At 38.5% G+C, this 14,943-nt stretch overlaps 1 protein-coding gene across 2 annotated transcripts; it reads right to left on the bottom strand.

Moving 5' to 3' along the window:
* Positions 1-230: 230 nt before the first annotated feature.
* Positions 231-9,387, bottom strand: PAHX (phytanoyl-CoA dioxygenase (PhyH) family protein). Of its 2 annotated transcripts, none has more exons than XM_090298335.1 (9): positions 9,214-9,387; positions 9,028-9,152; positions 8,883-8,943; positions 8,732-8,795; positions 8,191-8,309; positions 7,129-7,276; positions 6,888-7,032; positions 6,685-6,771; positions 231-491 (listed from the first exon to the last, which is right to left on the bottom strand). In XM_090298335.1, exons 3-9 carry the CDS (start codon positions 8,928-8,930, stop codon positions 449-451), a joined length of 654 nt encoding a protein of 217 aa, XP_090154461.1. In that variant the 5' UTR covers positions 8,931-8,943; positions 9,028-9,152; positions 9,214-9,387; the 3' UTR covers positions 231-448. The 2 variants fall into 2 exon arrangements, with proteins under 2 accessions (XP_090154461.1, XP_068468402.1); XM_068612301.2 differs by having other exon boundaries at positions 8,732-8,800; positions 9,214-9,382.
* Positions 9,388-14,943: the final 5,556 nt, after the last annotated feature.

Genomic DNA, 14,943 nt, shown 5'->3' with positions numbered 1-14,943 from the left:
AATTAATAAAAAATAGATAAAATTATTCTCTATATTTTGTTTTGATATTTGTTCTGGTGTAATGATAGTTATATCAAATTTTTTAAATGTATTTATTATTTTTTATTATTATAAAAAAATGTAGGCATACAATTTTCACGCCTGAATTTCCACTATAAGATGAATTCCTATTGGATGTCTACACAAGAAAAATTATACTCAATGCATATAATTTAAAACAAAAGAAATACTGAAATTATTAAAAATTATTATTGGGAGAAAATTAATTATTTTTACTAATATATTTGTTAATACTATGGGTATAAATTTTTTATTATTCATATCCCAAAGCCAAAGAAAGAAGTTTTATGTAGTGTTCATTCAGTGACAACCGGAAGGAGTTTGACATTATTACAACACTTTATGCTTGCAAATTAAACACTGGACTGCAAGAGAACTTGGCAGAAAGTCAGCCTACAAAGAGTGGTTCAGGCTCCACTTTTCGTCTGATCCTGAAAGAAAATTTGACACAAAAGAACATGTGTTTAGCAAAATCCACCCACAAGTTTGGACAAATATTAAGTCCAAATTACTATGTACAGTAGCAAGTGTCCACAGTAACTTTATCATAAAACAAACTTTTCTATAGCACTGCTGGTACAAGCAAAAGTTCAAAGATGTTATATCTCATCTTAAAACAAATTGACATTAATAAAGTTACCCAACAAATATTCAAGCAGCAATACAAGAATAAAGGCAGATGATATTAGACTTCCGAATAAACTCTAACAAAAGTAGAAGGCAAAGAACTTAAAATACAAACTCAGAAAAAAATCAAACTGGTCAAAATCAAAGAGATTCAATCAAGGCAAAGGTAAGTGTTGAATTGTTAATATGATCAAATAAATAAGAGTATATCTTTTAGTTAATAAACTTTTTTGTAAGAATCTCACATCAATTAAAAATATAGACAAGTTATAATATATAAACAAATACAAATCTCACCTTACATTAATTTTATATAAACGAGTGCAAACCTCACCTTATATTAATTTTATGAGATTGAGTTAGACTTAGAATCCACTTTCTAAGATGGTACATGAGTCTATGCTAACAAGGTTGGTTGAGCTTATTGGGATAAGAGGTTAGAGATCATACATCAACTAAAAATATAACAAAATTATAGGTTATAAGTGTGTTTTTAGAGGTTGATTTAGACTTAAAATAAATCCACATTCTAAGACTTTCTAAGAAATGACACTAAACTTGATAGAAAAGAGAATAAAGAGAGGCGGTGGAGAGTATATTATTAGAAGAAACGTAGAAATTAATATAGCATTTAGTTGTTTGACAGTTGTATTAGTTTTTTTTTTATGGCGGTTGCAATTAGAGGGGGTTGGGGTTTCCTTGTGGAAAACCTTTATATTCTGTTGTGGGGGTGTTGTTGGAGGAAGGAAGGATTGTAGTTTTGTGACAGGGTATGCCCTGTGAAAAGGAAAGTGTATTCCCTTTGTGCCTTTGTGTTTTGGAAGGTTACGGAGGAATAATACTTCTTTCAGAGAACTCTTTGTGCCAATTCTCTTTTGTATCTCTCCTTCTGTAGAAGGATTCCTATCAATATTGGTCCGACTTGTTGGATCCGAAGTTGGGAGAGTCATGAAAAACAGATTGAGAGCTTTGGAGAGATGGGTCAGTGAGCAAGGAAAGGTGATCACAGAAATGAAGAACAGACTTGTCTATTGTTAAGGATAATCTTTCGGACATGAAGGAGATTAAAAAACTCCGAGACATTAAGAAAGGTGAAAAATCTTCAGACAAAGGGGAAAGTTCGATTAATGGTGAAGACATTAGGGTGGAATAATCGGTGCACGAAAATAGAAATTATGGAGATGGGCAAGATACTCTGAGAACGTGGATGAAAAGAGTGGATCTGCCAATGTTTGATATCTGTTAGGATGGATTTCATAAGTCGAGAGGGTTTTTGAGGTTCAAAACGTCTACCAAACGGAGAGATTGCATTTGGCTCTGATTAGCATGAAGGGGAACACCAGTCATTAGTTCAAGTTTTGGCGCCAGAAAACCAAAAATCCTTCTTGGGAGGAATTTAATGTGGCATTGAGTAGAAGGTTCAGGGGGAGAGAGCACGACACCATCTTCGAAAAATGGGCCATGATAAGACAACAAGAAAGGGTGGAAGACTATATTAAAGAATTTGAGATATTGGTTTCATAGGCTCCTCAAACTACTGAAAAGTAGTTTGAGGGGGAGAGAGCACAGGTTCAGGGGGAGAGAGCACGACACCATCTTCGAAAAATGGGCCATGATAAGACAACAAGAAAGGGTGGAAGACTATATTAAAGAATTTGAGATATTGGTTTCATAGGCTCCTCAAACTACTGAAAAGCAACTGTTGGGGTATTTCTTCGCACGACTACATTACACATACAAGCATTAGAAATTAGGTTCGGTCTCATGAACCAAAATATTTTATTAGAGCCATGGAAATAACTAGAGATGTGGAAGATGCTATGCAACAATCGCGTCCAACAAATGGATTTGCAGTTCAAAATAACACTTCTAGATTTCGGTGTCAAGGAGGAGGAGTAGTGGCCCGCACTAAGTCTTTCAAGAACAATCAAAATGTTTCCATTCCGTCTAGTGCGGGAAGCAATGCGAGGCTTAAAGTACCTATTTTCACTCAAGGGTAAGGGGAGGTGGAACAAGTATGGCAGAGTTTAGGAACCATGGTACTAGAAACCTGCCATATCCAGAGTATATTAGAAGGAGAGATGAGGGAAGGTGTTTTCACTGTGCAGGTGCTTACAATCCTAGACATCGTTTCCCTGAGAAGAACTTAAGGGTCATTATCTTGGTTGAAGATGAAAAGACCCCGAGGAATTGCTGGGTGGGTTGCAAGCCAAATGAGGTTGAAGAAGTCACGGAGGAAAGGCAGCCAAAAGAGTTTGATAAAGAATGTCAGCACTCGGATCTATCCATTTTCTCTGCAAGAGGAATGAAATCAAATCAAACAATGAAGTTACAAGGAAAAGTGAACAAAAGGTCTATTTTGGTTTTGATTGAAAGTGGGGCTGGTCACAATTTTGTTGTTGTTGTTCTGGTGCAGTTTCTGAGTTTACAAGTGGAAACCACCCCTCCTTACAGTCTTCAGTTGGGGGATGGACACCAAAAATAGACCCAAAGGTGTTGTAGGAATGTTGAGTTGCAGATAGGAGAACATATGGTTAAGGAGACGTTTTTTTTTCTTTTCGAATTAGGAGGGGTGGATTTGATTTAGGGAGTAGCTTGGTTTGCAACTTCGAGAGTCGTGAGGGTGGATTGGAAGACCTTGTCTATGATTTTCTGCATACAAGGTAGGGATGTACATAAAGAGGGGATCCATTCTTAGTTAATAATATGGTGCCTCCGCGAGCTTTGAGAAAAGAAATAGGCATAGAAGTTGTTTCCATGTTTAGGGGATTGCAAAAACCCGTTCACCATATAGCAAGCGAAAAAAATAATCTCTTGACTGAGACGTGGTGAAAGGCTTTAAAACAGGTTTTAAAGGATTGTGGGAGAGTTTTCAATGAATCTAAAGTGTTGTTACCGTATGGGGAAGTTGATCATAAGATCCCCATCAAGACCGGAACAGATCCTATCAATGTGAAACCATATTGGTACCCACATTTTTTGAAAACTAAAATTGAGAAACAAGTTGGGGAGATGTTGAAATCAAGAATCATTAGGCCCAGTAACAACCCGTATTCCAATCCTGTAATTTTAGTCAAGAAAAAAGATGGAAGCTGGAGAATTTCTTGATTATCACGCCTTGAATAAGGCCACTATTCCAAATAAATTTTCAATTCCATTTATAGAAGAGTTATTGGATGAACTGCATGAGGGTCAATTTTTCTCAAAAGTGGATGAGGGCTATGCATGAACTAGATAAAGAGAAAACAACTTTTTGCACCCATCACAGTCATTATTAGTCCTTAGTCATGCCATTTGGGTTGACTAATGCTCCAGCCAATTTTCAGTGTGCTATGAACACTATTTTACTTTAGAGGTTTGTTTTGGTATTTTTTTATGACATCTTGATTCATAGTAAAACCAGGATTCAGCTAAAGAATGTTTTATGAACTCTACAGCAACACCAGTTTTATGCCAACCAGAAAAAATGTGAGTTTGGACGGAAGGAGATTGCATACTTGTGTCATGCTATTTCCAACAAGGGAGTAGAAATAGACCATCAAAAAAAATTTCAGCCATTCTTCAATAGCTGGTTTCGAGAAATATAAAAGCTTTGAGAGAATTTTTAGATCACGGGCTATTATAGAAGGTTTACTTACAACTATGGAAAGTAAGCACGACCTTTGATGCAATTGCTGAAAAAAGGGAATTTTGTGTGGTCTGAGGAAAGTAAAAGGGCTATGCAACAGCTAAAACAGGCCATCATTACAACCTGTGTTGACAGTACCTGATTTTAACCAAAAAATTTGCACAAAGTGCGATGCCTTCGAAGAAGGAGTGGGACAGTGTTGTCTCAGAATAAGAAACTTAGTGCTTTCTTCGGCAAGGTTTTGGCTGACTCATCCTTATCAAAATCCATTTAAGAAAAGGAGTTGATGGCATTGGTGTTGGTATTCAACATTGGAGACCTTATTTGCTGGAACAAAAATTTACTGTTTACACGGATCAGAAAGGTTTAAGACATTTGCTGGAGCAGGGAATAACAACACAAAATCAACAGAATTGGCAAGCCAAGTTGCTGGGATATGAGTTTGAAATTGTGTATAAAGTCGGTACTACAAATAGGGTAGCAGATGTGTTGTCATGAAAGTATGACATTGGGGAAGGCAAAGAACCTAAAGTATCAGTCTTATCGAAACCTTATTGGCAGGATTTTCAGTCTCTTGACAATGAGGTTCAGAATGATCCCGTGTTGAAGAAAATTTTGGTAGAACTGCAAGCAAACCCAAATACGCATGCGCATTATACCCTAGAGCATGATAAGTTGCACTACAAGGGTAGGTTGGTTCTTTCTGCATCTTCACAATGGACTCCAAAGCTTCTACATGAATATCACACGACACCCCAAGGAAGCCATTCGGGAATCTTTTGCACCTATAAACGCATTGCACAATTTGTTTATTCGATAGGTATGAAGAAAAGGATTACAAAATTTGTGGCAGCCGGTTTGTCAACAAATAAGTATCAAGCTTAGTCTCCTCAAGGACTACTCGAACCCCTACCTACTCCATGGCTATATGGGAAGACATCAGTCTAGACTTCATTACAAATCTTCCTAGGTTGAATGGTTATGATACGATTTTGGTGGTGGTTGACCAATTAGAAAATATGACCACTTTATTCCCATTAAACATCCTTCTTCAGCTAGAGCTATTGTGGAAATTTTCATCACAGAGATAGTTAAACTACATGGCATTCCCTCATCAATCGTCAGTGATAGAGATCCCACTTATTTGAGTTTGTTTTGGAAAGAAATTTTCAGATTACAGGGCATCCAACTCAAAAGGAGCACAGCGTATCACCTAGAATCAAATGACCAAACGAATTGTAAAATCAGACTTTGGAGACGTATCTCATATGCTTGAGTTTAGAACAACCCCAAGACATGGGTTACTTTCATTCCTTGGGCAAAGTATTGGTATAACACAAGTTTCCAAGAGGCAGCTAAGTGTACACCTTTCAAAATTGTTTATGGCCAAGCACCCCAATCACTGACGCGATTTGTACTGGGGGAAACTGCAGTGGATGTCGTGGCTTAAGACTTCATGACTCAAGAAGAGGCTCTAAAACAACTGAAATTTCATTTGAGGCAAGCTCGGGAGCAAATGGCTAAATTTGTTATTAGAAACAGAAAATCGTCGCAAATTAAGGAAGGTAATTGAGTTTATTTGAAAATTCTCCCTCGTAGCCAAATGCCTATCTCTACGCAGTTACATCTCAAGTGACAGCTCGATGTTATGGTCCTTATCTTGTCCTTAAACAAGTTGGACATGTGGTCGTCTACAACTTCCTCAAGTTTCACATATTCACCCAATTTTTCATGTCTCGCAATTAAAATTAGCTATTCGGACAATTCCGGTGGAAAAACTGCCACATGACCTACAAGGGCAGTTGATCAAGTGCCTCCCAGATCGCACTTTAGATAGCCGCACAGTTCAGTATTTGGTTTGAACCAATACAACCAAGACACAGCTACATGGGAAGATGTCTCCACAATGTGCAACCAATTTTCAGACTTCAACTTTGGGGACAACGTTGTTTCACCTGGGGGAGATAATGATAGAAAAGAGAATAAAGAGAGGAGTAGAGAGTATTTTATCAGAAGAAACATAGAAATTAATATAGCCTTTAGCTGTTTCACAGCTGTATTAGCTATTTGACAGCTGTTGCAGTTAGGGGGCTGAGGTTTCCATTTGGAAAACCTTTATATTCTGTTGTGGGGTGTAATTGGAGGTAGGAAGGACTGTAGTTTAGTGACAGGGTATGCCCTGTGAAAAGGAAAGTGTATTCCCTTTGTTCCTTTGTGTTTTGGGAGGTTACGGAGGCATAATACTTCTTTCAGAGAACTATTTTTGTCAATTCTCTTCTGTATCTCTCCTTCTGTTGAAGGATTCCTATCAAAACTCCTAAAGGTGGAAAAATGCTACCAAACAAATTCTACCCATGATCTAAACTCACCAATTTTCTGGTGCCCATTTGCAGCCGACTGTATCCACCACATGCAAGCTGTACGCATGTCTTGATTTTGGAGACTGGTTTTCAAAGCTGTCACTCATAGAAAAGCATAGAAGGATAAATTATCTGGAAGTTAGTTCCAAAGGCAAATTGCTTTCTATACTTCATGATATACACATCATCTGGAGAGAATAGTTTTAGCAAACCTTTGGTGGATAAGATCACCATGGATGACAACCAAAGAACCAGCTTTTACTTCGATAGGAACAAAATCTTTTTGATCATAAGATGGTGATGGTCGATCGAAATTGACACCATTTTCATCTCTCAAGAACCTTCTAACAAGCCCGTCTATAGCAAAATAGAGCAAAAAATATTAGAGGAGATGAACCAAGCAAAGGATAATGATCCAGGTAAGAAATAAATTAAAAGGTACGAAAAAGTTACTTTTGTGAGATCCAGGTATTGCCCAAAGGCAACCATTTAATGTGTTTGCATCTTCTAGGGCCAGCCACAACCCTGTGCACGTTTGTGGTTCTGTATAAAGAAAGGAGTTATCCTGGTGTGGCACTACTTCACCCCCAATGCCTGGTTGCTGATGATTAAAAATTCATGATCAGTTAATAGTGACCAGGCATCAAATACTTCCACACCTAGATATGTGGCCGTATAAAAATTGCACAAAACCATATCTACAAATTTATTCTGTCACGTTTGAAACATCTAATATCTATAACAAGCAAATTCTTGCATAAAATAAACAAGAATAGCAGCTTCCATCAGTCAGTTAGCTGAGTAATGTATATAACTGAACTAGCTAAGATGAGACTAAAGAAACATAAGGTTCTGTTCATTCATTTTAATGCATTTTAAAAGAAAAATCATAGGATGTATATGAAACACACATAAATATGTTAACTACGTATGAGAAAAATGGATGGGTCTTCAAGTTCAAACCACAGCAATATTGAAATAATCATCCCAAAGTATATCCATAATGTATCCAAAATACCAGAAAATAATATCAAACTCAGAAGTATGTAAGTAAGAAACAAACTAAAAAGGTTAATCAAAAGTATATTTTAGTAATTTTGAATATCACCAATACCTACATTCAATATATGCCATTTTAAAAGAGATATATAAGTTATATTCTCAGGAGAATAACTCAATACCAGAATGCATTAAACCACTATAACACAACAGTTTTTAAAGCATCATTCAAGCATTTGCCAGTTTGATTGCAAATTAAAGAAGCAAATGACACAGGTAACAATAATAAAGTGGAGAAACTGCATTTTCAAAATTGGAGAACTACATATAAGAACCAAATCACACAACTCCCTTACCCCTCAAACCAGGAAATTAGATGAGTATATATAGTCTACCTTCAACCAATTCACATATTCTACTGCTCATACATAATGCCACAACATATGGAAGTATTGAACTTGAGTTATTTCAACAAGATTATCAACAACTAGATGTCACAGAGAAGTGAAACTGTACCTTAAATATATACATAGACTGCATGACTACAGGTCTCTTGTAACCTAAGGAGTACATCAAACTTGAAATTTTCTCAGAAGAAGAAAAATTCTTGAATGCCGGCTCAATCTCATGAAGAGCTGCACAAATCAACAGCATACCCAATTCATAGGAAATTGAATCAATTTAAAAGGAACAATGCTAGCTAGTCTCATAGTTCACCAGCACAACAGCACAAAACCAAGACAAAGATTCAATAGTAACGAGACATGAGTAAAACCCATATAAAAGACCTGTTAACACTTTCTAGTGGGCCAATCGATTTGTGGTCCTTGTTTCTTATATATTGCTCAACTTTTTAATTTTTACTTAATTGACTCAAACTCATCCTTGTATTTCTAGCATGTTGAACTTTAATTCAATCCTTTATTTTGTGGATTATTAAAGTAAAACTCTAATTCAGATTTAAGTACTTGCAACAAAGGCATAAAAGAATTGCATTGCATCTAAGCTTTATTTCTACTAAAAAGTGAGCTAAAATATTACAGCACAAAAGGCTCACCGTGGCCAACTTTATTGAGAGAGAGTTGCTTCGGCTGCTTTAATTTACCATCATCACCAAATGCCTTTTCTACCAAAAGTGAAACAGGAAAGGACTAAACTAAAAGAAACCTTTTTCTTAGAAACAAGAAAATATTAGTTTATGTTCATACCCTCAAAGAAGAAAGAAATCCTTTCCACGCTATCGAAAAAGTAATCATCAGTCAATTGTCGCTGAAGAAAAAAAAGAGCAGGAATAAGGGGGGAAAAGGATAAAAGTCCAATTTTAAAATGAAAACACGAAATGTTGGAGGTAACCTGGTTCTTGGTGGAGAAAATAGAGGCGGTGGAAGAATAATCAAACTCATCCACCAATTGCTGCATCCTCTTCATCATGGAATTGATCTCATCGCCACTTGCAAACGAGTCAATGACAATATAACCTGAAAATTTGAGATTTGGTTGGTAGAGGTTAGGAATTATGCTTAAGACCAAAAAGGGTACCTTGAGAGTTGAAGAACTGAAGCTGTTCGGAACTAAGCATAGCCATCTTGTAGTGATTTGCTTTGCCACTGAATCTTGAAGAGTTTCACTGTTTAATGTTGTCGTAATATACTGGCTTAGGTACCATTGACTATTGTATAGGATTGCACTCTCCTTTTTTGCTTAGTCAAATGTGTATCATTTATCTTATCTACTCCTTTTAAATTTAATCTAATATCATATATTGTATAATTTTAAATGTTTTTATTTTTTTACACGTTTTAAATATATCTCCTTTTTTATATATATTTTTCAAAATATCATGCACCATTCGTTTTAATTCACTTTCTTTTATAAACTATATGAATAAAAAAGAAAAAAAGTTATAGAATTAATGTGAAGAAAATGATATAAGGAGTGACAAGTGAAGTTTGGTTATCTATTTCATATCTTCGAAATATAAGTTTATCCTTATTTTTATTTATATATTTAACTCTTACAAAATTTTGTTGTCTCATCCCATTTTTGTTGGAGAATGTTTGTATCCTCTATTAATTAAATAAATTTTTTATTAAAAAAAATAAAAACTAAAAAAAAAATATGATATTATGAAGTATTCAATGTTCAAATAATATACATTTTATTTTTTCCAATATTAAATATTAATAAAAAAAAATTATAATTGTATAAATATCAAATTAGTATCTAATAACAATTGGATAAAAGTCAAAATATTATAAAAAAAAATTATCAAATGTATAACTCAGAAATAAGTTAAGAATTAAAGAAAAGTTAACATAAAAGTTTTAAGTTACCCAATAAATTAAAAATGTTTTAGTAATTTAAAACACCGGCAGATATGAGGAAGTGGATGTGTATTTGGATGGCTATGGGGAGGGGACGGAACAAATATATACATACACTTCCCCGTCCTTATACCCGATTTAAAAAATTGAATATTATCCATACTCATACTTATACTTCGTCAATACAAAAATTTCTAATCAAAATCGAGACAGAGACAATACTCGTCGGAACAGATTCATTTATCATCCCTAAATTAGACAATTTTGAGAATTTTAATTAAGTAGAAATATTTAACATTAGTTGTTTCTTTATAAGAGAAAATAAAATAGAAACTCCAACATCAAATAGATAATAAAAATGTTCGTCAGCAAGGTGCTACAGGGGCCTGAGGAACATTATCAAGCGATTGAGAAAGTTGCGTTGGCGGTAGTGTTCACATCTAGAAGATTACGACATTATTTTCACAGCTTCATTGTGATAGTGATGACTGATCTACCTATCCGCAAGGTTTTACAGAAACCTGACATAGTAGGACGTATTGTGCGATGGTCGGTAGAGCTATCCGAGTTTGACATCCACTATGAACCAAGAGGGCCGATTAAAGAATAAGTATACACTGATTTTGACTTCGAATTGATGTCTAGGGATATTGTCGGTAGATGGTTCTTCCAATCAGTAGGACAATGGAGTCGGGGTTATCCTAAAAGGACCTAGTGGCTTGTTGATCAAACAGTCTTTGAAGTTCGCATTTAAGGCTAGCAACAATCAAGCCGAATATGAAGCATTGATAGCAGGGATGTTGCTATCCCAGGAGTTGGGAGCTCAAAATCTGCTGGTGAAGAGCGACTCGTTACTTGTTACTAAACAGGTAATAGGCAGATATCAGGCTAAGGACCCACAATTGGCTGCATATATCAAGTACGTCATGTTGCTAAAAGAAGCTTTCACTGAGTTTGAACTTGTTCATGTGCCGAGAGAACAAAATTCCCGGGCTGACCTCTTGGCCAAGCTAGCAAATTCGAGAAAGGGAAATCGGCAAAGGTCGGTGATTCAGGAAACCTTGAAGGTCCCTAGAACGGCGGAATAGAACCCGCCTAAGAAGGTCTTGGGGGTAAATGCCCAAAGAGAAAGCAGTCACCGGTCGTTGACCCAAGAAACACTGAAAGTTCCCGAGTAGTGGCATGCGAGATGCTGGAAGGGGAAGTAATGGTTATCTCCCAAGGTAGCATGGCGGATACCTGGATCACTCCTGACCAGCGTTATTTAGCCAATGGATTGCGTCCTAGTGAGCCCGCAGAGGCGAAAGCGATAAAGAGAAATTCGGGAAAGTATACGTTGATTGATGGCAAGTTGTTTCGTCATGTATACGCTCACCCTGCCCTTATTTGCGTCAGTGGGGACTACTGTGTCTGTGTAATGACCGAGTTTCACGAAGGCATCTGCGAAAGTCATATTGGAGGTCGAGCACTCGCATTGAAGGTTATCCGAGCTGGATACTATTGGCCGACGATGAAAGAAGATTGTGGAAGGTACGCTCAACGATGTGAGCACTGCCAAAAACACGCTAATTGGCATCACGCACCTGCAGAGGAGTTGCGATCGATCTACAGTCCATGGCCCTTCCATATCTGGGGAATAGAAATTTTAGGTCTTTTCCCTTTGGCGTGGTAGCCATCGAATACTTCACCAAGTGGGTTGAAGCTGAGCCAGTTGCACAGTTCACTGCTCACAAGGTGCAACACTTCGTATGGAAGCTCATAGTATGCCGCTTCGGGGTTCCCAAACATCTGGTGTCATATAACGGGACACAATTTTCCAGTCAGCAGTTAGGCAAGTTATGTTCGGAGCTCGGAATAAAACAGATATTTGCCTCTGTGGAGCACCCTCAGACGAATGGCCAAGTGGAATCAGCCAACAAGGTTTTGCTTAGAGGCTTGAAGAGAAGGTTAGAGAAATCCAAGGGAACATGGGTAGAGGAGGTTCCCCGAATTCTGTGGGCTTACCACACCACGCCCAGTCCACCACCAAATAAACGTTGTTCAGTTTGGTGTATGGGACAAACGTCATGATTCCCATAGAAATCTAGGAGAACTCTCCTTGTTTTCATAATTTCGTTGCTGAAGAGTCCAATGAGGGGAGGAAGGTGAATTTGGACCTATTAGATGAGGCCCGTGAGCAAGCACGTGTTAAGTCTGAGGTGCTAAAAAGAAGGATCGAGTTGAAACAAAAAAACAAGGTCAGACCTAAGTAATTCCGAGTTGCCCACTTGGTGATGCGGAAAGCTCATCCTTACCAGTTGGAGAATAAGTTGTCTCCAAAGTTGATAGGATTGTTTCGCGTAGTTGAAGTGCTCAGAAATGGTGTGTACAGGTTAGAAACCTTGGAGGGAGGACCTATTCCTCGGACATGGAACGCTATCAACCTGAAGGGTTTTTTAACAAGGTCACCTAATAAAAAAGTTGTTTATGATGCACTGCTGCTTTCTTTTGTCTTTTTCGTTTGATTATGATGCATGGTGCGATGACCTTTCTCGGAGAGGTTCTCTAAGCAAAGGTCGTGTGAGCGATTAATTACCATTAGCAGATAAATCGACCTTCCTCGTGAAGTCGCACTGCGGGTAAAGTTGCAAGATGCCTCATCCGAACCAACACAGAATAAGTCGGGCTAACTCGGTGTGAAAGTGATCACACGAGTCTAGGCGCTCTGTGGGATGAGTAAAGTTGCATAGATGCCTCATTCAGGCCAGCGCAGAATACGTCAGGCTAACTCGGTGTGAAAGTGATCACTCGAGTCTAGGTGCTTTGTGGGATGAGTAAAGTTGCATAGATGAATCATTTGATCCAGTACAAGGTAAGTCGGGCTTGCTTTGTGTGAAAGTAATCATCCGAGTGTAGGCGCTCTATGGGATAAGTGAAGTTGCATAGATAGGCCATCCAGTTGACACATGGTGAGTTCGGCTAACTTGGCGTGTGAAAAAAACACCCGAGTATAGGCGTTGTGGGGGATGAGCCAATTGCGCAGGTAAATCATCTTATTGGTGTAGGACAACTCAAGTGTTGCCCGTCACCTGGGTACAAGCGCTTTGCGAGAATAATTTTTAAGTTGCATAGGTCAACCGACCAGTGACACACCGACAAGTGTGGGATGCGAGACTATGATGGCGAAGTCATGCGACAACTCAGCCATCCTAGTACGCACTATGCAAAGAGGTACCTGTTGAATTCGAGGTAAGATACCTCTGAATACTCCACTTTGAGCGCTAGCCTGTAGAGACTATGGAGAATGGTTCAATGAAAGGTTAGTTTCGTTAAACTTTGATTGTCTTTATTATCCCATGGTGCGAAGAGTTAGCACCAAGGACGAGTTGCTTAATTGATATACTTAGACACGTGCGCATTATCATAAGCTACTTAAACTAGTCGAGATTTATTATGGCATGCATGTACAAAGCTTTAAGGCGTTCTTATACAACAAATGATTGCAGTAAAGTAAGATAGGTTAATAATAAAGATAAAGTACGAGAGTGCCAATAGTTCATAATTACGCAATGTTTACTCTCCTATTTTTCTACAACTTGTTCGTCTACAACCCTTTTGCTTGGTCCAAGTTGGGAGTAGTCCAAGTCCGGATGGAGGTTGGAGGCTTGCTTGACGGCGACCTCAAATCCTACCAAGAGGACTTGTGCAACTTCACCCTTATAGACTTCGACCTCATCAGCGAAGAACTTGTCCTTCAGGACAACCTCTTGTTGCAAGTTGGATGGTTGGTCGTTCTGCTCGGCTAGACGAGTCGCTTGTTCGACGGCTTCTTTGGTTTTGGCTACTAGGAGCTGCTCGGTTTGTTGATGGAAGGCTTGCAGGCTCTGAACTTCTTGTTGCAAGCTCACCATTTTGTGTTGAACATCTTGTTTCACCCGTTCAAAGGTGGTTTCCTGACTCTGCAGTTTCTTTGCGGCAAAAAAGCTTGTGGCCAAGGCTTGCCCACACTGCTTCATAGCCTCTTGCAACAGATGATGACCCCCATAAACCACCATTCTTTCCTTATCCTCAGGATGCAACAAATAGTCCTCCAGGTAGGAGGTGATGTCAACGCTAGGATCCCATAAGCCTTTCTTCCCTGAGCTCTCTACACCCCCTTCAAGATGGCACAGAGTGGCTGGAAGGACATTTGAGGGTTGCGGAGGAGGAGAAATGTTTAAGGTTGCCTGACCCTGGGAGGGAAAGGGCACCGGGCTGACGGTGCAGTTTCTCCCACTACGAAGCCCGAGGTAGTGTCTTCGTCATCTTCAGAAGAGGTTGGGGAGACCACTGCCTTCAGTGGCATTGGGTTGGCCGCCTTCGCCTTTGTGGCTACTTTCAACAGGTCTTCCTTGTTGAAACGTGCCAACATTCTCTCTGCAAAAAAGACACGAGAAGAATCGCTTACGTTTCATAAGTAAAAATCTTACTCTTTAAGGTTAGAGGAGAAAAATGTACCAGTGTAACTCTTTAAAGAATTTGGGCAAACTCGTTAGCCAGGAGGTAAGTGGTATAGAAGGCAACTGGGAGGCTTGATAAAAATTTGCAAACCTCCTGGTCAGCGGGAGCTAGGTTGTCTAAGCGCCGAGCAACTCTGAAGTTGGGTTCTAGAGTCCAGTATAGAGGGAACCCATCTAGAAGGTCGGGATGTTTCTTATTGGCACGAACCTTGAGGAAATGGCCTTTGAAATTTTATAGGATGATTGGAAAAGGGTAAGAATTCCCTTTCCATTCCAGGGCCGCTATTTACATAAACCCATGGCTGACGACCTAGTTTCTTCACCTCAAAGAGGTTAAGGAACACGTCAACAGAGGGTGGGATGCCAAATTGGCCGTAGAGGATGGAGAAGGCTCTGACGAATGCCCAACTTTTGGGATGTAGCTGGACAGGGGTCACGTTGAGCTTGGTTAAAAGCTCTTTTTCAAA

The sequence above is a fragment of the Phaseolus vulgaris genome, chromosome 2 (assembly GCF_051622355.1).
Source record: "Phaseolus vulgaris cultivar YP4 chromosome 2, ASM5162235v1, whole genome shotgun sequence".
Taxonomy (NCBI): domain Eukaryota; kingdom Viridiplantae; phylum Streptophyta; class Magnoliopsida; order Fabales; family Fabaceae; genus Phaseolus; species Phaseolus vulgaris.
Note: the sequence above shows the minus strand (reverse complement) of the source record. Positions and strands in the feature narration are given on the sequence as shown.

What these genes read in the sequence shown, in the direction of transcription:
- PAHX (XM_068612301.2), bottom strand. Translation starts at nt 9,259, where the DNA reads ATGGCTATGCTTAGTTCCGAACAGCTTCAGTTCTTCAACTCTCAAG. An exon ending in TCTCAATAAAGTTGGCCACG is followed by an intron (nt 8,310 to 8,731) that starts GTGAGCCTTTTG and finishes TGATTTGTGCAG; the next exon opens with CTCTTCATGAGATTGAGCCG. An exon ending in GGTGATCTTATCCACCAAAG is followed by an intron (nt 6,772 to 6,887) that starts GTTTGCTAAAAC and finishes TATGAGTGACAG; the next exon opens with CTTTGAAAACCAGTCTCCAA.